The 22,999-nt window shown below is 47.5% G+C and overlaps 7 protein-coding genes across 7 annotated transcripts; 3 read left to right on the forward strand and 4 right to left on the reverse strand.

Annotated features, from left to right (window-relative positions):
• Positions 1 to 267: 267 nt before the first annotated feature.
• On the forward strand, positions 268 to 768 carry E0L32_007818 (uncharacterized protein; the record flags this gene model as incomplete). The annotated part of the gene is made up of 1 exon (XM_031142604.1): positions 268 to 768. The coding sequence occupies one exon, from the start codon at positions 268 to 270 to the stop codon at positions 766 to 768; it is 501 nt and encodes a 166-aa protein (XP_030993110.1).
• Positions 769 to 984: 216 nt separating this feature from the next.
• E0L32_007819 (uncharacterized protein) lies at positions 985 to 5,902 on the reverse strand (the record flags this gene model as incomplete). The annotated part of the gene is made up of 5 exons (XM_031142605.1): positions 985 to 4,139; positions 4,186 to 4,263; positions 4,801 to 4,998; positions 5,046 to 5,211; positions 5,255 to 5,902. The coding sequence occupies 5 exons, from the start codon at positions 5,900 to 5,902 to the stop codon at positions 985 to 987; spliced, it is 4,245 nt and encodes a 1,414-aa protein (XP_030993111.1).
• Positions 5,903 to 6,782: 880 nt separating this feature from the next.
• Positions 6,783 to 8,336, forward strand: E0L32_007820 (uncharacterized protein; the record flags this gene model as incomplete). The annotated part of the gene is made up of 1 exon (XM_031142606.1): positions 6,783 to 8,336. The coding sequence occupies one exon, from the start codon at positions 6,783 to 6,785 to the stop codon at positions 8,334 to 8,336; it is 1,554 nt and encodes a 517-aa protein (XP_030993112.1).
• A 7,181-nt stretch (positions 8,337 to 15,517) lies between these two features.
• Positions 15,518 to 15,905, forward strand: E0L32_007821 (uncharacterized protein; the record flags this gene model as incomplete). The annotated part of the gene is made up of 2 exons (XM_031142607.1): positions 15,518 to 15,675; positions 15,725 to 15,905. 2 exons carry the CDS (start codon positions 15,518 to 15,520, stop codon positions 15,903 to 15,905), a joined length of 339 nt encoding a protein of 112 aa, XP_030993113.1.
• A 237-nt stretch (positions 15,906 to 16,142) lies between these two features.
• Positions 16,143 to 19,489, reverse strand: E0L32_007822 (uncharacterized protein; the record flags this gene model as incomplete). The annotated part of the gene is made up of 3 exons (XM_031142608.1): positions 16,143 to 16,165; positions 16,244 to 18,142; positions 18,193 to 19,489. 3 exons carry the CDS (start codon positions 19,487 to 19,489, stop codon positions 16,143 to 16,145), a joined length of 3,219 nt encoding a protein of 1,072 aa, XP_030993114.1.
• A 505-nt stretch (positions 19,490 to 19,994) lies between these two features.
• E0L32_007823 (uncharacterized protein) lies at positions 19,995 to 20,864 on the reverse strand (the record flags this gene model as incomplete). Its single annotated transcript, XM_031142610.1, has 1 exon — positions 19,995 to 20,864. One exon carries the CDS (start codon positions 20,862 to 20,864, stop codon positions 19,995 to 19,997), a length of 870 nt encoding a protein of 289 aa, XP_030993115.1.
• Positions 20,865 to 21,766: 902 nt separating this feature from the next.
• Positions 21,767 to 22,831, reverse strand: E0L32_007824 (uncharacterized protein; the record flags this gene model as incomplete). Its single annotated transcript, XM_031142611.1, has 1 exon — positions 21,767 to 22,831. One exon carries the CDS (start codon positions 22,829 to 22,831, stop codon positions 21,767 to 21,769), a length of 1,065 nt encoding a protein of 354 aa, XP_030993116.1.
• Between the last annotated feature and the right edge of the window lie 168 nt (positions 22,832 to 22,999).

Consider the following 22,999-nt stretch of genomic DNA (forward strand, 5'->3'; position numbering starts at 1 on the left):
TTAATCACCATCGTCTCGACTTCTGTGCCAGAGGCCGGGACTGTGGCTGCCGGCCAGACGCATGGCTCACCGGGCCAGACTATGAAATCTGGATACCCTACTCTTGTTTTATATTATTTTCATCCAATGTTTTGGAGTACGATCGTATCTCCCTTGTTTCTGTATCAGATGTTCCACATAGCACTCAAACCAATACTGTCTCGCGTGCTTCACTGGATGCAGTTGTTGAAGGCACAGTGTGCAACCATCATCCCCGGCTTGTCCAATATGACTGCAATCTCACCAATATCCCGTGCTTCTACGCCATCCTTTTATGATCAAGGTTTACCACTCCAAAATAAGGCATTGCCGATAATTCCTGAAGGGGACATCCTGCGACCCCCGCCGCCCCCGCTAAAACACCGCCCTCTTCTTGCTGGAAGTGTCGCTCCAGACCATGATCGTAAGCCTAAGCGCCCTCTGAGCTGGTCGGAAGCTCAGATTAACACCCTGCAAAAGCAGGTAAAAGACCTCCGGCAGGATATCATTGCGCAGAAGAGACAAGGGATTGAAAAAGACCGCATCATAGCCTCCCAGCAGCAGCAAATTACCAAATACATTCAGAGAGAGAGCAAAAAGGAAGATTTGCTTAACATCTTCGCAAACAATGTGCACGTAGCTCTAGAAGATCTGCGGGGAAAGGGTTCGTGGGAGGGCAACACTACAGATGATGTCGCCGCAGAAACAATTGATGACCTTATAACCATATACCAGGGGTTTGAGCGGTAGTTCTCTTACATATAAATCTATTGAACAAATAATGAATTGCTCTTTAAATGAATTTGTACTATGTATATATTTTATGTGAACGGTCTGCTTGTTTTAATACCAAGTTATAACTTATATTTCAGACTAGCAAAATGTAGGTATAAATATTTCTAAATGAAAAGAGCTCTAGTTTATTGCATCTTACTTATTGTGACTCCCGGTGATGTTTAGAATCCATTAGAATTGCTGTGACTCGCGATATTCCCATGGATTGATCGGCGTCTGGTGTTCTTTTGGAGGCGCAGCTGAAGATCCGCTGCTGCTGGAACTATGCGTTGGAAGTAGCTTTGGATGCCTACCGGGATATCTTTGGTAAAGCTCTTCCTGACAGCTCATAAATTCTTCCGCCGAATTGGGCCGATCAGGAAGTTCAATGTCGTGTCCTTCATGTGGCTCGGTTGGGCGAAAGTTTCGAAATTGCTCAAAAACAGCTTGCTGTTCTTCAAGAAATGCATCTTTTGATGGTGTTCTCTGCTGCTTAGCGTAGAAGTCATCGAAGAGCTGACCTTGCTCAGCCAAAAACGCATCTCTAGAGGTTGGGCTGGTGTTTTCTGCACCCTGCTGGAAATGTCGCTGCCATGAAAGCTTTTGCTTCTGCATATACCAGTTCTTTCTTCGATAGGATCCTTGAGACCTCCCCCGTTCGATATCAGCGGTGTGTGTAGAACCTGTCTTTGACATTCTCCTGGCCGTTAGATTTCTACCTTGCGTCATGCCTGCATTATGAGTCCCTGTGTTAGATACACCAGAGGGTCTCCCGTCGGAAAAGTCGGGGATCATTTGTGCAGCTGGTCCGGCACTGGGAAGCCCGGACAACAGGGGGTTGCCCAGTGCCTGGTTGTGTGGTGTCTTAGAGCTATTGGCGGATACTGCATTGAGCTCTGGAGGCCGTGGCGGGCCGGTTGGAGGCTGTTCATTGTAGTGTGGACGAGTTCGTCGGTCATCTCGTTCTTCAACCTCTGGTGAGGGTCGTTTTGATGGCACTGTTGGTGGAACTCTAGTCCGAAACCTCGGAGCATTTCTTATTTCAGGTCTGGTCTGGATACCATCGTCATGAGATGACTGATGGGAAATGCTGTAAGTAGAACTTGACGAGCTGTTCGAGGGGGAATCTGCCATAGCGCCACTCAGAGGAGGAATAGGGGGGCGAGTAGGAGCGGAAATCCTTGGAGAAATGTATTCGGGGGCCGGGTTGCGAGAAGGCCGAGCAAGTGTGCTTAGAGGATGCGGATCAACCACCACCGAGGGCGACGTTGCAGGCCGAGGCGAACAGGAAGCATGATCCGGAGCATTAGGATGATTACGGATAAAGCCTATGGGCTGAGCAGGAGTAGTGGTAGCGGAGTGAGTTGGAGAGACAGTTGATGGGGCAATAGAAGCAGTAGGATTGGGAGGAACAGGAGCCGCAGTGGGTGGAGGAGTAGTTATGATAGAGGAAGTGGAAGTGGCACCTGGAGGGAGGATTGGAGCAGTAGGAGGTCGAGGAGGAGTAGAAGTAATATTAGATGGAGGAATAGGAGCTGTAGTAGGTGGAGGAGTAGTTATGATAGAGGAAGTGGAAGTGGTACCTGGAGGGAGGATTGGAGCAGTAGGAGGTCGAGGAGGAGTAGAAGTAATATTAGATGGAGGAATAGGAGCTGTAGTAGGTGGAGGAGTAGTTATGATAGAGGAAGTGGAAGTGGTACCTGGAGGGAGGATTGGAGCAGTAGGAGGTAGAGGGAAGGGAACAGTGATAAGTGGAGCATCGTGCCCATTCGTGATGAAAAGAGAGTGGGCAGGGTGAGTTGTACTTAAATGTCCTAACGACTGTCTGGCAGAATTTGACTTTTTTTGACTTCCGGGATCTTGAAGTAAGGAACGTCCAGGAATGGGGTGCGGTGGACTGTACGGACCTTGGTTCTGGTCACCTTTAAATCCTAGAACTGAAGTTTGGCAATCTGTTACATCTGGCAGTGTCGGATATGAAACTAAGTCTTGGCCATTGGATATGTTTCGGAGATCTGGATATGACACTTCGTCCTGATATCGCTCTTGAGCTTTGGATGAGATTCTCTCCTCTTGATGCTTCGAGGCATTTGTTGGGGACCAGGATTGGTCGGTGACCCCAGTATACCAAGAGTTGTTGGAAGAAGGAGGAGGAGAATCATGATCGGATAAAATCTCTTCCTCTAGGTGATAGACTACCTTACCAAAAAATGCGCTGATGAAGTCAGCTTGCACGAATAATGGCGTATCCTTGTCTATTTCGGCTTGCGTTATAGCAGGCAGAAAGGCTTGCGTCTCCAGGTCAAGGAAGGCTCTCATAGGCGGCTTTCCACCTCTCCATCTCCGATGATGCTCATTGACTACATACCTTCGAGGCCAGTATTGTGATTTCCTCTTTCTGATTCCTTGACGGATCTTGGTAGTAGAAAACCCCAACCGGCTGGCTAAGGTGTATAATCGATAGAGAAAATACTCATCGGCTGCAGCAGCTACGGCCCTCACTCCTCGTCCGTCCTGCAGTGGCTGCGCATTTGATAAATATGGGAAATGCCTTAGCACGAACAAAAATAGTTGCACTACAGCTGTTTTGAAGTTGGTAGTAGTCAGTTGGCGAAAGTGTCCTTCTTTATACTCCACGACGGCTTTGGTGTGATCCCAGTGGGCAGACAAGTTCTGGAAAAGCGTTGAGTGCTTCGCTTCCTCCCCTTCCTGCATGATATGCTGTCTTAAAACGTCTACCGCGATTTCAAAGTAGTTCATGTTTGTGTGGAATGTCTTCATACTCGTGATAATGCCTTCCACTGAGAGGATGTTTTGGAGAGTAACTTCTCGCGAAGCACGGTCGGTGATCGTAGGAAACAAAAGGTTCTCTTGCATCAAATGCCGAATCTTACTTCGATCACCAGGAATCGAAGGAGCGAGGAATTCAAGTATTTGGATATCGCTGGGCTCTGCGCAGAAGCCAGGCACATTCTGAGCTATTGCTATCCATTGACGACGCATACGATTCAGGTAGTGTATCACTGGTTCAGGGCACCTCAATCTAAGAATTTTATGCCAGTTACCGAGCCGCAGCCCATTTCGTAGAGCAAAAAGTGATATGACTGAGTCTAGCGCGTATAGAATGCCTTGATGCTTGTAAAGCGTGATGCCCCTATCGGTTGTAATCCGTGTGAGCATATGTAGGTTCTTCTCTTTGCTTGGTGACAGCTGGGTCCAGGGGGGGTCGGTGTCCTGTCCACAACGATAATTGTAACAGCGTAACAGCCAGTAGATTTCTCCATCTGACAGCGGCGTCTGGTGAAAGAATCCTTGTGTCTGTATACGCATAAGGGGGTCATTTTTATCTATTGAGATTTAGCTTTGTTAATGCAGCCGCGATCTTACACTTACCTCTGGGGCAATACAGTCGTACTGTCCAGAAATATTGTTTTCCAAAGACTTTTTTTGCTGCGGCGAGACGGTGCTTGCCTTGAAGACAAATTATTGACTTCGCTTGGAGAGACAGCCTGCGATATTCCGCTCCTTTATTTACCGTCTTGCTAAATTGCTGCCGAGATAATGTCAGCGCTGTGAGGATTTCGTAATACGTCCTGACATCAATCAGCCCTGCAACATGATGCACCCAGCTTTTCGGGTGGCATTTGACACGCCGAAAAAGATGTGTTAGGTTGTTAACAACTTGGTGATCCAGGTCCCTCCCAACACCAGGCAAGTATTCGAACGCTTCTATTGGTACCTGAATGATTCCCACTGGCCTTTCCATTTTGTTTACATACATGCAAGTCGCATTATTCAGAAAAAGTGCGCCGAGTAACTAATGGAATTGCTTGACTATCTAGTGCTTAAGAATATACCATATAGCGCCTGTACTTAGGCCATCCCATGTCCGGGCTTCTGGCATCCACCCCAACTACATTAGTCCGGCTTGTGGCTGCCGAGCTGGAGTCAATTCAATCTCCTCCAAGTCTTGTTCCGAGACATTGCGTTTCATCTTCGGTCGCATACTGCCATTAGCGGTCGGATTTCGCTTGGTATGGGTCAAAGCAGATCTTCTGTCTGAAGCCAAGTCCGCTTCTTCATCCGAGGGCCGACGAATTGATGGTTGTCTAGGCCGATAAGACACCTCAGCAAATCGCAGGGCTGGCTCCACCTTGGCTGCTATTTCCCTGCGCACGGTAGCGCTGAATTTTGGATCCCCACAGGCTGGAGTCGATTAGCCAGGATATTTAGGAAGTAAGGCTGCTTCTCACCTATCACAATACAATTTTCAGACGGACAGTCTTGCATCAAGCTTCTAAGATAGGCTAGATAATCATCTGTTTTGTACCAAGCCCAGTAGTTGTCATTCGCCTTGAATGGCAGCTTTATAGCTGCGTCGTTCGTATGTGGCGGGTAAAGAAGCCATACGACAGTGTTCTGACATATTAGCGCATGCATTATTAGTGGCATTGAAACTTACACTGCAATGATCCAACTCTTGCAGCTCTCTGAGTTGACTTCCGACTAAATCCTGCTGGATGTAATGATCGAGTACCCAAAGGACATCCACTCTAAGCTTCTCTTTTCGGTCACTCTTACTTTTAAATCGTTCCACCTGACGGCATACGAAGGCAAGAACGCCGACAATCCCAGCACCTTGAGCTACAAGCACCATCGTCGTACAAGCTGTAGCATCAATATCTTGTCCATAAGGCCCGTCTAGAAGAATTTGCTGACCAACAGGAAATCGCAAAAGCCGTGCTTTAGAGTCCCTATGCGAAAGGACAAATGAAATTTGGCCATCATTATTTCCGGGGTCTCTTGTAGGCGTCAGGGCTAAACTGTTTACAAACATGCTGAAATGTAGAGATTTAAACCCAAAGTTGCTTGGATAAGAGAGATAGAAGTAACAGCCAGGGAAGAGAGACAGTGGTTTCTTATGATGAATTCGGATCTCAGTGGAGTCATGGTGCTTGATGTCGCTCTCGATATACGCAACCATGCGGCGCCGGGTGAAGTATCGGACGACGAGCCCTCCGATCCAAAGAGCACCGCTCAGATAAATAGCAATTATAGCGGAGAGGCTTGCATCAGCAACAGGGTGCAGCACTCCGATGTAGCCAGCCATCCCCACCAGGCTTGCAATGGCGAAGAGCACGTGAGAAAACCACCAAGTAGCACCGCCTAAGACGTGACAAAGTCGCCGACGAATAGGAAAGAAAGAGGTCAATAGTATCACTATAAGTGATGAAGCAGCCTGTACTTGTTAGTATATCTCTGACGTTAAAGCGTGACTCCTTACTATATAGACCCAGATTGAGGTGGAAAGGCGGGCTCGATAGGCTGCGAGCGCCGCGTGTAGGAAGCCTTCAATTATCACAATCATTCCAACAGTACAGTGCATAATATCATGGGCATTTAGTCCAAAGTATCGAATGACAACATTTTGCCGTCCTCCCAGGAAGAGAGGAATTGAGTTAATTGTCGCTATGATCCCAGCCCACCTTTCCAGCTGGCTCCGCAAATAAATCAAAACCGCAGCGTTGATCAGAGCATAGAGCAGAATGAGAATTCCCCCGGTCCAGGTAATCCTAGTACCACGAAGTAGGCTATACTGGAAGCGACGCTCGACGTATCGAAAGTTCCGATCACGTCGAAGCAATTTGTGGCAGCACAAGACAATCTTGTAGACGGGATACAAAGCGAGCGTACCCAATACAGACGCTATAATCACAGTGATAGTCGCCATCACTAGTCAAACAAAGAGAAAATGGGGAACTTGTCTTTTAGTAAGTAATTCTCGATGTTTTTAATGATATATGTTCCACAGTAGAGGCCACGGTCTGGGATACACTTCTCCAACTCCGGGCTTGTGTACCGAAATGCCTTAAGCCTGGATATGGACCGGCAGCCGTAACCATGGCTTCCAGCCAAGATAAAAGGAAGGAATACTCACTACGAGAAGAATGAGAAATATTACTTGACCACTTAACAGAAACTTCTCAACTATGTCTGCCAACACTGAGTTTATTGAAGATTTAGACGCTCGTAGAGTTCTAAATGCATTCAATAAGCCAGTGAAAACAGTCCAAGATATAGAAGATCACGACAAATTTCACGAGCATCTTAAGAGACTATGTCCTGACCCAAAGGTGGAGATCAAAAACAAGGGTGAAAACAAGAAATTGAGGGACACCCCATTCTTGAAAAAATGGGAGAAAAGCATCACAGAATTTAAAGCGGCCGTGGAGAAGGTGAAGGAGAAATATCCCATGCCTAGAGAACAGCATGAAAAAGAGGCCGAAGAAGAAGGAGAAGACGCAAACTCAGAACTCATCAGGCTAGCCAAACAGCTTGAAGAGTTCAGGACCATCATACCAGATGTTCTAGATTGTCCAGCTGACATATCAGAAGCAATTAAATCCCTAGCAGCCAAGGCTCCTAAGGATATTTCATACCCGGATGAATGGGAAGAAGAAGGTAGCAACGAAGCCAAGGCGGCACTGGACGAATTCCGCAAACTTCACAAGGGCAAGAGAAAAGATAGTCCCAGTGACAAGGGGTCTACAGGTCGAAACCCTGAGAAAATATGGCCCTTACTCACAAAACTAATAAATGATGGCTCAATCAAGCTCAAAGACCCCTCGTGGGAACTCATCGCCAAGTCCTGTCACCTTGATGGCTGTGACTGGGCCGATATAAAATTTCATCTAGAATTTGAGCTGAGGCAACATCCAGAACAGAAAGCGGATGCATTACGACTAGCGGCTGCAGACTTTGGGAGAAAATGTCCTGAGATACTTCAAATAATCGAGGACAGTAGATATTTCAAAGATGAAGAGTTGTACACAACGTATGTTGCATATCGGCAACATAATCCACGAATAGTGAAGGCACGAGGAGATCAGCGCAAAACAAGCCGTCTCAGCAAGTCGCCGTTCCAAGATCGTCAACAATATACATCCAGACCCAAAAAGTCATCGAAGGTGGACGGCTGGGACCAAGTCTGGGTTAATGACCCAGATCAAGGAGGCAAGCGTGTACAGGCGACGATCGAGTACGGCTGGGATGGTTGGCTCGATGTAAGAATGCCGCGTCTGGAGAAACAACCTCTGGGAACAGAGAGGTATAACCTATTCCGAACCAATCAATTTCCAAAAGAGACAACATCTTTCCGAAATGGCGAACCATTGAAATGGTTAACTATATCGAAAAAGGAAGATCTTTATAACATCAAATGGGCTCAAATCACAATAAACCACTGGTCATACGCACAGACCAAACGAGGAAACGACGGTCATAGCATTCCATTTCCGAGGATCTACGCCGTCGGTTTTGTCAGGGTACCTGACAAAGACAAGCGGTTCATGACATGCTGGGTTCGAACTACTCTGGAAATTAAGTTTGGCATTAAGAACGTGCAAAATGGGATCTTGGAGGCTAGAACGGCTGCCGGTCTCCGTGACCCGCGTGATGCATCACTGATTGTTGATGAAGTTATTGAGGTTGACTCCGATGACGAGATTGAGGATCCAGAGCTTCGTGCGGATTCGTTTCTTTGAATTACCTTTTCTTTTCACTATAGTCAGACCGTGTAAGTTGATTGGTATTATCATTTTATGTTTTTTGTGAAATACTGCATTAGTCTAAGAATATCGATATTTCAGTTGAGTACATATTCCGTTCTCGCCCCAGTCTGCTAAGTGCAAGTTAAGCTATTGTGCCTGGTCATAGGAACCTAGAGGACGGCTATCTCAGATCCTGACGGCTCGGAGCGTTTAGATAAGATAGGGTTGCTTAGCTACCTAAATAAAAGGGACGTAGGGCCTACCTTATGTGGTGAAATAGTTTAGTTGAGCTTCTTTTATTCGAAATTATAGCAGCGTCTAAGCTGGTGGAATGATATTCTAGAATTTCATCTGGTTATAAACTTGTAATGGCTGGTTGACAAGGTCAGTTAAAGCCATTTGGAGAGACACAGCAAGTGAATTACCTGTCTCCCAGAGATAATATGACATTCCCTGATAATAAGAGCACAATTGATATTGTAGATTAATTAACCACTCTCCTGATCGCAAGGCGTTTAAGCCTGACTATTCAGGCTTATGTACAGGGTACAGAGATTCTGTTAAACTCTAGCTCGAAATACTATGATAGTAAGACAGAAGCTTTTTCAGGAACGCCTCGACCATATTAACTTCTATGTTCTCTTCATATACCTTACAGTAAATCACTCTGTCTATAGTGTATGCTGGCAAGATTTGTACTCTCTTTTCTCGATGGAAATGCTTGGTCTGCACTGGAGTCACTCCCTTTGGAGAGTAGCCCCGTCTAAGTATCACGAGACCACGATCGCTTCCACTTTCATCGATGAAAATCATCTGCTCGGGCTTATAATAGGATCGCTGCTTAATGTAATCATCTTATAGGTCTTGACTACGCTCTTTGGCAATGTTCTGTGTGACCTTCTTGGTCCAGCCGACTCGTTTCAGCGTTCTACTTATTATCAATCGGGACACAGTAACACCATATTGTTTATGAAGAAGTTCGGCCATGGCTTCTTGACTTGTGCAAGGATATTGTTCTAAATGGTTCTGCAAGGCAAGCCACATATTTTCTGTGACTTCTCTGGGTCGGCCGGTAGTCTTACGAGGGGTGTTGATTGTGCCATGTTGGAGGATCTTCGATTGTGTGTTACGGACGGTTCGAGTGGAGCAGGGAATGGTTATCGTAGCTATGTCCTTGTCTTTAATAACTTCCTCGCCCTTCAACTTACTGATGATGATATTTTGGAGCTCTGTTCGCTGGATTTTGGACAATCTAGGTGCCATTGTTGCTGCGGAAGATTGAGAACCTAAGCCCCTCACTCCCAACTCATCATGGTGGGGGTCCGGCACCGGCAGAATATATTCCCGTCACTTTCAGCCTTGACCCCTCATGAAATGTTGATTGCGTGACATCATAGAGGATCTACAGTTTGAATTCAAAGCAACCTATTAAGAACTCTATTCCTGTTCAATAAACTACAATAAACTACTGAGTTGTCGATACTTTTGTGAGTTTGCCACTCTTAAGCGCACGAATTACCATTTTTAACAGTTGTGCTACGAAGATAATGTGCACTTGGGTACGCAAACGCTGTCGAAAGTGTGATGCTGTGATCGAAGAGAGGATCACAGTGAGATGTGAGGGAGCAGAACATGCGATCGGTGATGCAAACTCTGTACTCCAGGTTGAGCTTGGCTACTGTGCAGAACACAGTCTACCAACTCCTGATACAAGCAGTGAATAGACTCGAGGATAGCAAGAAGAGTTTCGACTGGGGATGTATCTAATACATAATATGGTTTGATTCAACCCGAGTAGTTTTAGTAGACAGAGATGTAGCTACCTGCGGCTGAAGTACTTGTGACCTTGGTTCGCGATAGACAGGATATTTTCCATGGGCGTGATCAACTCTATATGGCGGTTTCGATTTCCAACCCTGCTTGTCATGAAGGTCCCGAAGTGACCTGTCGACCTGGCTGATCCGTCTTGTGTGCGTCCGAGCCTTGATTGTAACGTGTTCGCCGTCTCCACCAACGTTGACCTGTCTGACAGGCAATTCATTCATGCCATCTTTATGTGCATTGTTCCAATCATATTCCTGATGATATAGATCGCAGATAATGAATATCATAGAATCCCAACGCTCTACTGCTACCAAACGACAATCAGGGCTGCTGTAGTTGTCGTCTGGTGAGATCAGGCTATCGTATTCGAGGTGTTTCAAAACTCGGGTGATGATTGTTTGCGGTGTGTCCCACGCTTCCTGCCAGACTAAATTGCCCCCTTTCACGACAATGAGCATGCGAGTCGGGTCCATCAGCCGATTGATGGAACAATAGAGATCGGAAGCACGTCGCAGGCGCAAGTATGATTGCTGTGCTATTTATAGTTAAGACAAATTGCGTCGTCTATGGCAGAAACGTCAACATGCCTGTAGAAAGGCAATCAGGACACGAATGGCACTTACAAAACAACGAACGCGACAGGCCTCTCTCTGACAGTAGCCCGTCCGGTCACTGATCCTTGCAGCTCAGAACGCGTATTGCTCGATGAGCGAATGCGTGAAGGAAAGCTAGAAGATGAATAGGACGACGGGCGAAAGCTGGCAGGCAACGTGGGGATCAGAGTGCGCTCTGTGTATTGCGTCCAGCAATTGTTGTCAATGACATTCGGGGGAAATTCGTTTTGGCCTCCTCGGAACTGCTTTCTGCTGATGCAGGGTTGCTCCTCACCGCCTTCGAAGCTTAGCTAATGATACCCACAATAAAATTCAATGTACTTAGTAAGCCAGATACGGATTGTATCGCGTACACAGTAAAGATTAAGCACAATTCTCACTGTCTGGGTCCTCTAGTTTACAATACAGGAAGCCTTTAATGCACATAACTGTAGTAATAACAGTCTTATGAATGTTATATAGAGTACATCCCGTCCGCTTCGCCCTCTCTGAAAATATCCCCAGTCAGGTCAATGAGATCAGTGGTGGGAAATATTTCGGAAGTGGTCGGTGTTTCCTCAAAGATAGGTCGCGATATAGTATGCTGGTGGCTGTGACCTAGGTTTTCGTGTACCTGAATCGTGACACCAGTGTCGTGAGAAAACTTTTCGTCTGGCTCAACCTTGAGCCATTTGCCATTGTGCTCCCCGTAGAGACCGAATCGTGTATTTGGAAGTTTATTTATTGCCATAATCAGTTTAATGAGTGTATTTCTCCGGCCGGTGAAACTTCGTTGGATTTTCTGATCATCTGAACGCCAGAGCCCAGACTGACGTGACCGGCGGAAGGCCATCTCGCATGAGAAAATAATAGATTGTGAAAGGTAGTTCAAAGAGCTGTGAATTTGGTCCTTTGTGAAGTAATACCAAATGAAAGCCTGTGAGACGTACAGAACAAGACAAAATGACTGCGGGTGGGATGATGCAGAGGAAGATGTTCATTATGTTAGGGTTGTCTGCTACTCATTTGATGGTTTTTGTACTTGGACCAAGATGGTGGTGGTCGGGTTTTCAGGCCTATGACGCACGGGGCCGAAAGCGCGGCTATGACGTTTATTTTAAAATGGGGTGGGTTTGGCGCTGACGCTGCTATTCTTGGGTCACAGAGCCGCAAAACAGAATGCTCAGAACTGATACATGCGAATGCCCTTTTGACGTCAGGATTTCATTTTCTGTAGCCTGCAGCATACTCATTGGGCGCTCGTCCAGGAGCCCGGGTTTCGGCGCAAATATCTATTAGCCTGTGTTTCGATAAGCCTGAGCCTGGGCTGCGGCATAGAAGTCCTATTCTAAGGAGGTCTTGGCCGCCGTAAACCGTACTTAATAATAATGAATATTCCCTTTATTGAGCAACCTGTATTGCCAGTGTCTTTATTTGATCTTGTCGGTTGAAATGGAACACGAAAAAGAAATTCTGATTTGTACATGCATTGATGCTGTACTTGTCATTTGTCAAGACATTGTCTTCCATCATGTTGAACCGTTGCAGGACATCACTGCCATGCACTCTGAAGCATTAAATTCCACTGTCTTTCTTAAAACAGATGCTCATGCGGAAAAGATTGTGTGGTTCTCAAAGCAGATGCATGAACGGTACATCCTGTGGCAACTTGCTGAGTCTTCTCCGCCCAAGAGGTGCTGGTCATTCATTCAGATCCTCGCAATTGGGAGTGTAGAGACACTCGCCGCTTTTCGGGCAAGGAGCTCTGGAGATGTGAGACTGGATATCGGAATACGCGAATTGCGATGCTGCCTTCGAAACATCTACGGAGATACTCAAGAGACACGAGAAACCCCATCACAACTATCCTCCAATTGCTTGTCTTATGGGTGTAAGGATGGTGTCCAAAGGTCTGTTATATATTATGATAGTGATCACATCTGGAAAGAGAGCTCCAAAAATGAATCATCACAGCTCATTACGATTAGAGCATCATCCCGGCAGATGCTCTGGCTATTACAATACCCTAGCTTCTCCTCGTTGCTATTACGTGGGCTGAAAAGCCCCCGCGATGCTACGGAAACCTGGATAGAGCGACTGGTGGCTCTTGAGGTTGCGTCGAGCATCAGTATTTTCAGTGGCTCGCTGGAAGAATGGTTTACAGATGTCAACAGGTTCATTCAGGAACTTGAGCGCATGCTGATTGAGGGAGTCACTGTATACTAGACTTCTTGTCTCCATTCCAGGACCCCTGTACTGGCTGTCAGATCTGTTACTGATATATAAAGTGCCTCTCCTTTAGTAACAGTTTTAGCATAATCTTCTATTAGCTTTATTTAAGTTTCATTCCTATATAAACGTTTTTTCTTCACACAACTTAAGCATTTCTGACAGTACACTAAAGGGGTAGTAGAAAGTGGCAGACAATGCCTAAACAACCAATGTATACATGTTGGACACTACCAGTCTAGGGTTCTTTAGCACTTTCTCCCTTCCATAAAGTAGCAATATTGTTTGATGTATACAATCTAGGCACTGGATAACAGTGTGCCTATTTTTCATTAGCGCTATACAGAACGCGTACTTATTCTAGAGAATGAGATTCAAACTTACGATGGTTGGATGCAACGGATCATGCGACGAATACACGTCATAGCTGCCGTATCTACTGTTCTTCTCTAGATGGACATAGACTTTCAGTCCGAACTCTTCTGAGAATCGATGAATATTCTTGAGGATCGTCCGTCGCCGTCTCAGTATCTTGAGCGCCAGTCTCTTCGCTTTTTTCTGCGCTTCCAGACGAGCTAAGACAGGGGTGTTTGGTTTCATGATTTATGTTGACGCTTTGCATACTACGAGGTACTCTCTCACCCTGGTGTGGGCTTGAAATATATGGAATGCTATGGAGTTCAAAGGGTAAGCCGTTACCCCGGCATTTGGCATTTCCGGAGCCCCGGCTACCCCCTGGCACCCTCAAGCAATATCATAGTCTGTTTTACCGGTCTTGGAACCGCCATTCTTGCCTCATTACATTTGAAAAGTCGCAATGGAGAAACTTCCACTAGAGATTGTTCTGGAAATCGCTTCGTTTTTAACGTTGTCGTCCCTCCGTGAGCTGCGTCTCGTGAACCGCTTACTTGCTTCAAGTATTTACCCTTTACTGTTCCAGCGCTTCGCTGTAGTAAACACAGCAGAACATCTGGAGGAGCTGCACGCATTTCTTGACGAGCAACCCGTTATAGCAGGATGTATAAGACAACTAACACTTTATCACGCCACATGGCCACTCTGCGACCGGACTACCTGGGAGAGACACCCGCGAATATTTGGCGGGAAAGCTATTAGTATTGGCCATATATCGGATGAAGTTGTCGATGCAGCTTTTCAGAGCTACTTACGGTTCATTTATCGCGAAGCAACACGGTCGATATCTGACGTGGAAAAGCTGTTATCCATGTTACCGAAATTGGAGATGATAAATGTCTCACATATCCAATCTGTAACGCCCAAGAGAAATGCACAGTATCGACGTTTAGTTGATAAAATCTGGCTCTGGCCTAGCATCCGGGATACTACAGTTCCCACCCTGGCATCCATCATGAGATTTGCCAACTCAACAAATGTGATGAGGCTAAGCATTCAGACTCAAAATCAAGTTGCTGTCATTCGGCCTGAATGCAGTAGCTTCCAGGCAACTATTTGACTATTGAAACTAGGTTCTCGCCACTGACTGTTTTCAAGCCGATTCACCGTCTATTGGACTTGCAATAATCACACCCTCTATATCTAGAGCCTTCCCTCACTTCTGCTCTTGGGAGAACGGGACTCGAAAGACCGGGTAGCTGAAACCTCACTTGCTTCTCCTTAACTTGAGGAACAGGCGCACAGTCGCGAAATTCCTTGTTATCAACATAAGAGGGTGTTGGAAAATAGCTTGACGCTCTAAAAGTCTGTATGTCTTGATTCTGACATCCTTGTTGTGTCCTGGGAGATTTGGTGTACGCATGGGTAGCATAGAGTGGAGCCCGAACATAGCGAAAATATAAAGGACGAAGCCTTGAGGTAATTATCACACTATAGTCCTCTTCAAGATAGCGAGGCATGTTTGTAATTCAGTTCAATACAGGTCTAAAAAGCATAACACCTTCCAACTTGGGGCATATACCTTTTGTAAGCCCTGACTTTATGGCAAACCATAAGAAGGGTTTACGTCACCATACGCAGCCATGGCACCGGCTCAAGGAAGCAGCACCCTGCCTTGAGCAGGGCTACCCGGCCCACACTCTAACCCATATGAAGTTAGGATCGAACCAAAGACGTGATCCAATCTCTTTTGCACACATTAATCTGCTTATCATACACTATACTATATGACACCAGACAGACACGGGAGCACTAGCTGTCAAACCAGCCTAATAAAAGGCCAACGATCGCACAGGAGCACACACACAGCCTTGTAATCCTTCATATGAGCCAGCAGTCTGTTGGTCGAGCGGTACTAAGAACGAGGGCCTGGGGTGTGTGTCCCGTACTGTCATGTGTTTCAGAGTCTGATAAAAGGTGCAAACTTCCCGACCGACTCTTCTTTCTCTTCTTACTCTGTTTTCTGTCTCTTTTACCCGACTGCCACGATTCTTCAACGTACAGCCACAATCACATAGCTTCCATCCACACCCATACAGCTGCTAGCCACACCCACACGACTCCTACCAACAACCAAACGGCTTCGGGCCCTGGGTACACAGCTGATCTCCCAAGATGTTCATTCTGTTCGACAAGAACCAAGATTTGTCCCGCGGCAAACGCCTAGAGAATAGGACGTATCAGAATGACGCTATGAAAAAGTTTCTTCATAGGATCTTCAAGAATATCCTCAAGAATGACAAAGTCCAGGAAGCAATGAAGCTGGTAGAGCAGTATGTTTTGAAATCTTTTGACATCTCTCAATGTACTAACACCTTGTAGAAGCAACAAGGAGGACCGAGAGATTCATCTGCGTACGTTCAGGAAGGCTTTCATTAAGCATCGGAATGAGTGGGTTGCTGAGGCTCTGAAACAAGGGCGTGATCAAGAGATCTACAAGACGTTGGCCAATGCAATCCGACGCTTGAGGCCCACACTGGAGTTCCAGGCAGCTTCGTATTGATACCGAGACTTAGGGGTACAATAGACATAGCTATGAATTGACCTGACTGTATGGTACTTTATCTCAAGACCCGAGAGTACTGCAAGCATCGATTAGTGTGAGTAAATCAGCGAGAATAAGAGGATATCGTCATGCCTTCCAGAACCTCGTAAGCTGGTTGACATGTGCAGCATAAGATCATGAGAAAAGATACAGTGGAATAAATTAGGGGTCTAGATCTAAGCGTAATAAATGGCCCTAGTTGGCTTGTTTACTGCAGACTGTCGCCACATGAGTTCAGTCATAACACCCAACTGCCTCCATTTACTATCTCTTACACTTTCGCCTCTTCGGCTTACTTGGCCACTGTGATACCAGGTCGGGGCAAAGCTGCTTAGGAGTGGCCCAGGCGGCGGCGTTTCCCCACGGCCAATCCTTGAACTTAATTCGAAATGGGGCCGTCCCTGTCGTTTTCCTGTATAGCACCGTAACTCCTCGATGGTATCCTTTCCAAGAAGCCTCAAACGGTTTAGTCAGATCATCAGATATCTGTTCTCGGCTCTGCCACGACAATGAACCATCTTTCCATTGTACGTAGAACATATTACCGCGTTTCTCGACGAGGCATTCGACAGGGTAGTCGGTCGCATCGTTGATGCTGCTGACTTCTTGTTCTGGCTCCAAGTTCTGGACCTGAACAGTGGAGCTGGTAGGTGCATCAACTTCTCGTAGCAGCGGATCTAGCAACTCTGCGTCAAAGCTTGAAGGGATTGATTCCGACCATGTATCTGTGCACCCTGGTCTTCCATACAAAGGTGATATCGGTGCGAACTGTGTCTCAGCATTACCGAATGCTTCCATTGTATCGGATCGGACGGGTAACTGATCACCGTACAACTCTAGCTCTTGTGATGACCTAGATATAAAGCCTTGGCTATCCCAGTGATCAGAAGAATGCATCTGCATGTCCTTGCTGGAATTTGAATCTTCTTCAGGAAGAATCATCAGACCGCCAGACTCGGTGCAGAATCCTGTGTGGGGGGGGTTGTCCTTGGGGAAGGCAGGATATTGACTCAAAGAGTGCTGAGTGGTTCCTGTATGGTAGGCCCCGATTTCCCAGTCGTGTGGGTCATCCTTTGCAATCACCTCTTTCTCACTTTCGTTGAACCTAGTCGAAGTAGATTCATCACATAATGGGTCGGTCTCGAGACTTTCCATAATGTTTCTTGTTTGCTTTATTGGTCGTAGTGCAATCCCATGTTCCAGGTAGGCGTGGTTTTTGAAAAGCATTTCATTGCTGTGCGCATCCTTCATCTCGCATCCAGGATATGGGCATGGCACGGTACCAGTATTGCTGAGCAGCTTCGTGATATGTTTGTCGACACAAGTCCACATAGTAGCTTTCCGTCGGACGACCTTCCCACAGAAGATGCAGGTGAAGCCTATGGGTAAATCACTGGAGGCTGGGCCGGAGTTTCTTGGACTTGCTTGGCGTTGCGGTTCGGTAATACGCGCTGGAAGGCTTACTGGCTCTCGAATCATAGATGCAAACCAAGGTCGCTTCTTGGGTAGGCATTCCTCTGTAGTGTTCGATACTAAGTCTAGCAGAAGTGCTTGATCATCCTTTTCGACGACCCAAGCATACCGAATCAAGGCCAAAGTTGCATCGATCTTCTTTTGCGTGATGATTTCTTCGGATGGATTGTCATCGAAATCGCCGAACAGGGCTGCAAGCCGTCTTCGCTCTGGGACAGTAAAGTACACTGTTCTGATTCTTTGAGAAGAATCTAGCTGACCCTCGCCGTTAAGTTGGCGGCCAAGCTCCACGTTGTTCTTCGTAGTGAAATGATCCTTTCGGAAAAGGTCGAGAACCTTTCGGCTGTATCGCTGCTTGGCCGCTTTCGCTTGGCACTGCACATCTTTATATGCCGCCTGATCAGTTATAGGAGCGTAGCTGACCTTGCCATACTTTTCAAGAAGCCGCTCCCGAAGGGTTGACAGCTCCCCCTCAAGCCGAACCATGGTGCTGTCAGGGCCGACAAGGCGCATCATTTCTTCTGTCACCTTCGTAGGCGCGCTCTCATCGTAGCGGAGACCAACATGGTTGAGAATGTCGATGAGAGGGGAATGGGCGCCACGGCCTAGAAATGCGTCTTGCGAAATTGCCCTCATTCCCTGGCCTACATACGACGTTTCGTAAACATTGGTCCCGGGCCGGTGCCTTGCTCCTCGATTGCGGACAGAAGTGCGGTAGTGCGCTGACTGGATATTAGCAGGAACTCGTTTAGGTTCTATGCTTTTGGCTTACTGTCTAATAACTCCAGATTGCCTCGACGATAGTCATAAGACTGAGGTCTGTCGGGAAGGCCGGCCTCCATTCCTTGGTTCTTTACATTGTTGTCCAGGATGGCTTTCGTGATTGGTGAGTTAATCTTTAAAGGCCGACCATCCGGGCCAAGGTCCGTTTTTCGAAAAACAGGTGTGTGCCAGTACTTCTTCTTCCAGGGTATCTCGACAGAAGGCTCCTGAAGCTTAGTGTTGAATAGGTTCTTGATGATCTCATCTATCTGAAGGTTCGAGGTGTCGATCTGCAATGCGTCCCAATCAATGACATCCTCTGCGCAGGCTTTGCCGAGAATGTACACGATCGGGCATAGAAGAGGGTAAGGATCCTCGATGAAATGATAAATGGTGGGAACTGTCTGATTGTTGTGACCTTTGTGGAATCGTAGGAGGATATCCATCGCAAACATATCCCGCCCACCGCTATTACCAGGATCTGATAGAATGAGAACTGTAATGTCTTCCCAGCACAGGACTTTACGAGACGGCAATGTCCTATCGTCGATACCGCCACAGGCCCAGCAACGCTTAGGCCGCTTCGCAACGTACTGGTCTGGCCCGTCATCGATGTCGGTGTAGGCATCTGATTCCTCATCGAACTTCTGCTTGTATTGCCCTGTGTCAGAACTAGTCTGCACGAGTTCATGCGAGCGGCACCCTGTCCACATCAATATCATGCGGCAGAATACATCATCGATGCGATCCAGTCCAATCTTGAACGGTCGCCGAGAACGAACCCAGGTGAAGTGAACCAGGTACGTGAACCCACGAGGCCCTAGGATGTTCTTGTGTTTCGGCTCAACTCGCAGTCCAAATAGTGGTGTAAGCTCGACCTTCGCGATTTGACGCATATGATCCCTGAGACGCTTCTCCAGCTCGAAGCCTTGATACCTGAAAAACAACGCGGAAAGATCTCGGAGATATCTGCGAGCTGACGATTCGGCCGTGACCCTCGAGCCCTCTCTGCGAACGAACCAGCGAGCAAAGGCGTCAACGATGCCCCTCTCCTCCCAACATAGCGCTCGTAGGAGGGTTTTCCAATCTCGCCCTTTAGGGTCATTGAATGAATCGCAGAAATTACGCCACCGTGCTTCTGTGCGAACAAGGTTTATGATCGTCTGATGTGCACGGTTTGGTGGTAGTGGGCGTCGGTCATTACCGCGATGGTACAGATGATGGAGTTCGGTCAATGATACTGGCTTTGCAATAGGTGTAACCGAGTTGGCAAGCTGAGCCCGCACCCGCTCAGCCGCGAGATCCATTGCAAGGAGTGTTGAGCGAACTGCTCACTCATGCTATTAGCAGGACCAACCCTAAAGGAACGAATTTACTAACCTGAACATACAGTGACTGCGTTCAGATAGAAAAGATCTTTGCCACAGGAGCGGATTTGAAATCTAGCTGGGCATCATTAGCTTTTCAAGCCAGGCGCATGGCTGTTGTGTGGTGTTAATGACCATGAGCCCCGATAGTGGCTTTCAGCGGGTGTTACATCAATAATGGGGCCGGCGGCGGCTAAGTCAAACACTGTACTCTGTGGGTATTGTTAACACCGAGGGGTACATGTACCCGGCTGTAAAAGTACATATCACTTGTGGTTTGGACCGCTGAAATCCGAGGCCACCTGCCAGCTGAAGAACGCAGTCCAGGCTACATCACACGTTTATTCTCTGGAATCACTCTTCAGGACCAGGCCTCCACTTGAAGTTCTCTCCATGTGCTGATACAATATGACTCTTCAATAAATTTTCTCTCATGCTCTTAAGACTACTTGCCTGACTGGTATGCCTTCAGTTTCTCCTCCAGCTCTCTAACTTTCTGCTCATATTTGAGCTGTTGCTCGGTATGAGCAGCGTCTTGTCTCACCATCATATCTTGGATCATCCTGTCCTTGACGGCCAACTCCCTGCTACTTGCCTCCAGCTGGTGTCTCAGAAACGCATTGGCATCCTCCAGATCATCAATCTCTGCGTTGGCCTTATTGGACTCTTCCGTGACGAATGTGATAAGTTCGTTCGTCTTGGATTCGTCCACGATTGACAGGATAGACAACACCCTGTTGAGAAACTTGGTGTGGTGCCAACTTGCAAGCAGGCAGATGTTCTTCACGGCGCTTCTCATGCTGTGGGTCGAATACTGGAGCCCCATCTCTGTGAGCATCTCCTCCTCGGCCCCCTGCAAAAGCGATTCCGAAAACGCGGCCGCTAGGTCGGGTTTACGAGCGTCTTTTGTCCAAATGTCTCCCAAAGAACGAAAGAATACCGAGAGCTCAATGCCACTCGTTCCAAGAGGACCCCCGTAGACCTTTCGATTACCGATAGCACCCTCAGTTGCCCGGGTGTATTCAAGGATGTCGGCACGCAAGCGGCCGGGGGTCTCATGCCGCTGTGTAAGCAATTGATCCAGGGAGGAATACCAGCTTTCCCCTAGATCCCTGATCAGCGTCTGCTTGTTTGAAAGCACACGCTGAAGAAGACGAGGCAACGTACGCGACATCCACAACCTGCATGAGGCCATTGTGTCTGGGTCATTGGCGCCGAGGCAGGGCCCAAAAATACTGACCAAGCCCAGATCCATCACTATGTCGTGAGTAGCCTCAGCCACCACCAGAGGGGACTCCATATTTGGGGAAGCCATGGTAGGTCTGTTTCTGGTAGGGTGTCTGCAATGCCGAAGTCCTCTGATTGAAACTGATATTCAAGGCTGGGCTTAAGAGTAAAATCAGGCCTGATGTTACAGGTGTTGATCGTGGAGAGAGAATAATTTCTCGATGGTTTAGTCCGAATGCTTTATATATAGACTTGAGCATGTTGCCTTTGCTGTTCGATTTGCTAGGACAATACGAACAATATCTGATGGAGACAAGGGCATGAACAGCATACAAAGCTTTGTTCGTTTTGTCTACAGACATGAAGGAACCTTGACAACAGCAGGCTGGCCCACACATCCAGGATATTGCTATGCAGCCGGTGGCAAGACTTCTTGGGCCAAAATGTTGATTTGGAGATATTGAAAATGGCCAAATTCAACTCTAGAGCGCAGCTTTATATCATGTATTTAAACCTAGACACGTTTCGACTCTCTGGACTGTCTGAGACTGTAGCCCCATCATGGAAATCATGCCACCAGCTATACAGCCCGAGTTATGTGAGATTTGAATTTCTTTTGCCAATGCAACAAGTGTAGATGAGGGACTGTGATCATTCGTAGTGTTGTTATAGCTGTTGTTGCGATGAAAGGAGATGAAACAATATGACAAAGCAAAGACAGTTGTGCACTGGTTCATTGTTCCAGCACAGAATGATTTGCACTGTTATAAGAACTGTCAGCCAACATTGCTAGTAAATTGATACAATTGCAAGTCAGAACCCTTCCTTCACCTCTTTGCTTTGTTGTGCAGAATGACCAGCAGCAGCAGCAGCAGCAGCAATAGCAGCACGGCCAGGCTAGGGATAATTTGTTCTCAATACAGGTCGTTTCCCTCTAGTAACTACTTCACAGCACCCCAAGTATCTCATGACAATGGGGTGTTCTAGAGTTCAATCTTCTGAACGACTTGCCAGCTCCTGAGCCCCAGGACAAGTGAGAACATGCTCCCTGAGCCCAGATCTCGACCACTCCCGTAACTCCTCATTATGACGTCTGGCAAGCTCCTTCTCATCCTCAGGTGTTGCACAGATATAGTCCATCGCGTGACTATAGTTGGACAATTCGCTGATCTGCTGCCTCCAGAATCTGCACCCTTCGCACCAGTACCCAGGATCCACCGTCTGGTCACGGTACAGATGTGGAAATCTTATCGAGGCAAAGCCGAAATACGAACTCATCGGTGGGGTGAGGGGATCGTCTGTGTTCCAGTCGAGGAGCTTCTCCCCCGCTTCAGCCCACCAGCTGTACAGGTTGAGCTGGCTCTTCATCTTGCCAGACTGCATGACCCAGCTCGTCATCTTCTGCTGCGAACCGTGGATCTTTAGACCAAGGTCCCGCGCGAGCCTCACGCTGACCAGCTTCCTCCGTCGCCCTCGCCGCCGTTCGACCGGGAGTGACATCATGCCGGGAAGCTGCTGTGCTTCCTTCTGCGGTATCCCGTAGGCGTCCTGGGCTTCCTTGACCGAAAGGACCCAAAAACGCATATTACGATGCAGACAGCTGAGGCACGCGCGTTCGCAAGTAGGAAGGAACACAAAAGCGCCAAAGCGGCGACATGACACACAGCCCTCTGACAACAGAGCGGAATGCAAATCCCGCACCTTGTGGTGACCGGCTAGGTTTGCTTTTCCGAGAACGATCAAAGTCGAGGATGCGGACTTTAGCAGATCCTGATACGGAACCATCGATTCTACCAGCTCCTTGGTGCGGAAGGAGGCTGCCATGAAGCTGCATAGACTCTGGAAGTCAAGACTCTCCATGATCAGGAACAGAGATTCGCTTGAGAGCTTGTCCAGATCTCCAGCAGATGAGGGAGGATTTCGCGACAGTGATATGCCATTGAGACTACCGGTTTCCTCAGGCATAGCGTCCCATACATCTGGCGAGCTGCGGGCTAGGCGTTTCACCACCTCGTCCACTGTCCAGCCGGAGATTGGAGGGGGCCTAAGAGCCATGGGGAGGATCTGCGCTCACTCAACACGCTCCTCCTCCAACTCATCGGATGTGAATCGAGCCAGTGAGGGAGCAGGGTGCACAGGCTTCGATTCTGGCCAATCTCGAAGCATCGCACACCACCGTCCAGTGGGAAAAGGGTTTGAAAATGTACGTAATTTAGTGATGCG

The sequence above is a fragment of the Thyridium curvatum genome (assembly GCF_004353045.1).
Source record: "Thyridium curvatum strain D216 chromosome Unknown NODE_49_length_306705_cov_73.659816, whole genome shotgun sequence".
NCBI classification, from domain to species: Eukaryota; Fungi; Ascomycota; class Sordariomycetes; order Thyridiales; family Thyridiaceae; genus Thyridium; species Thyridium curvatum.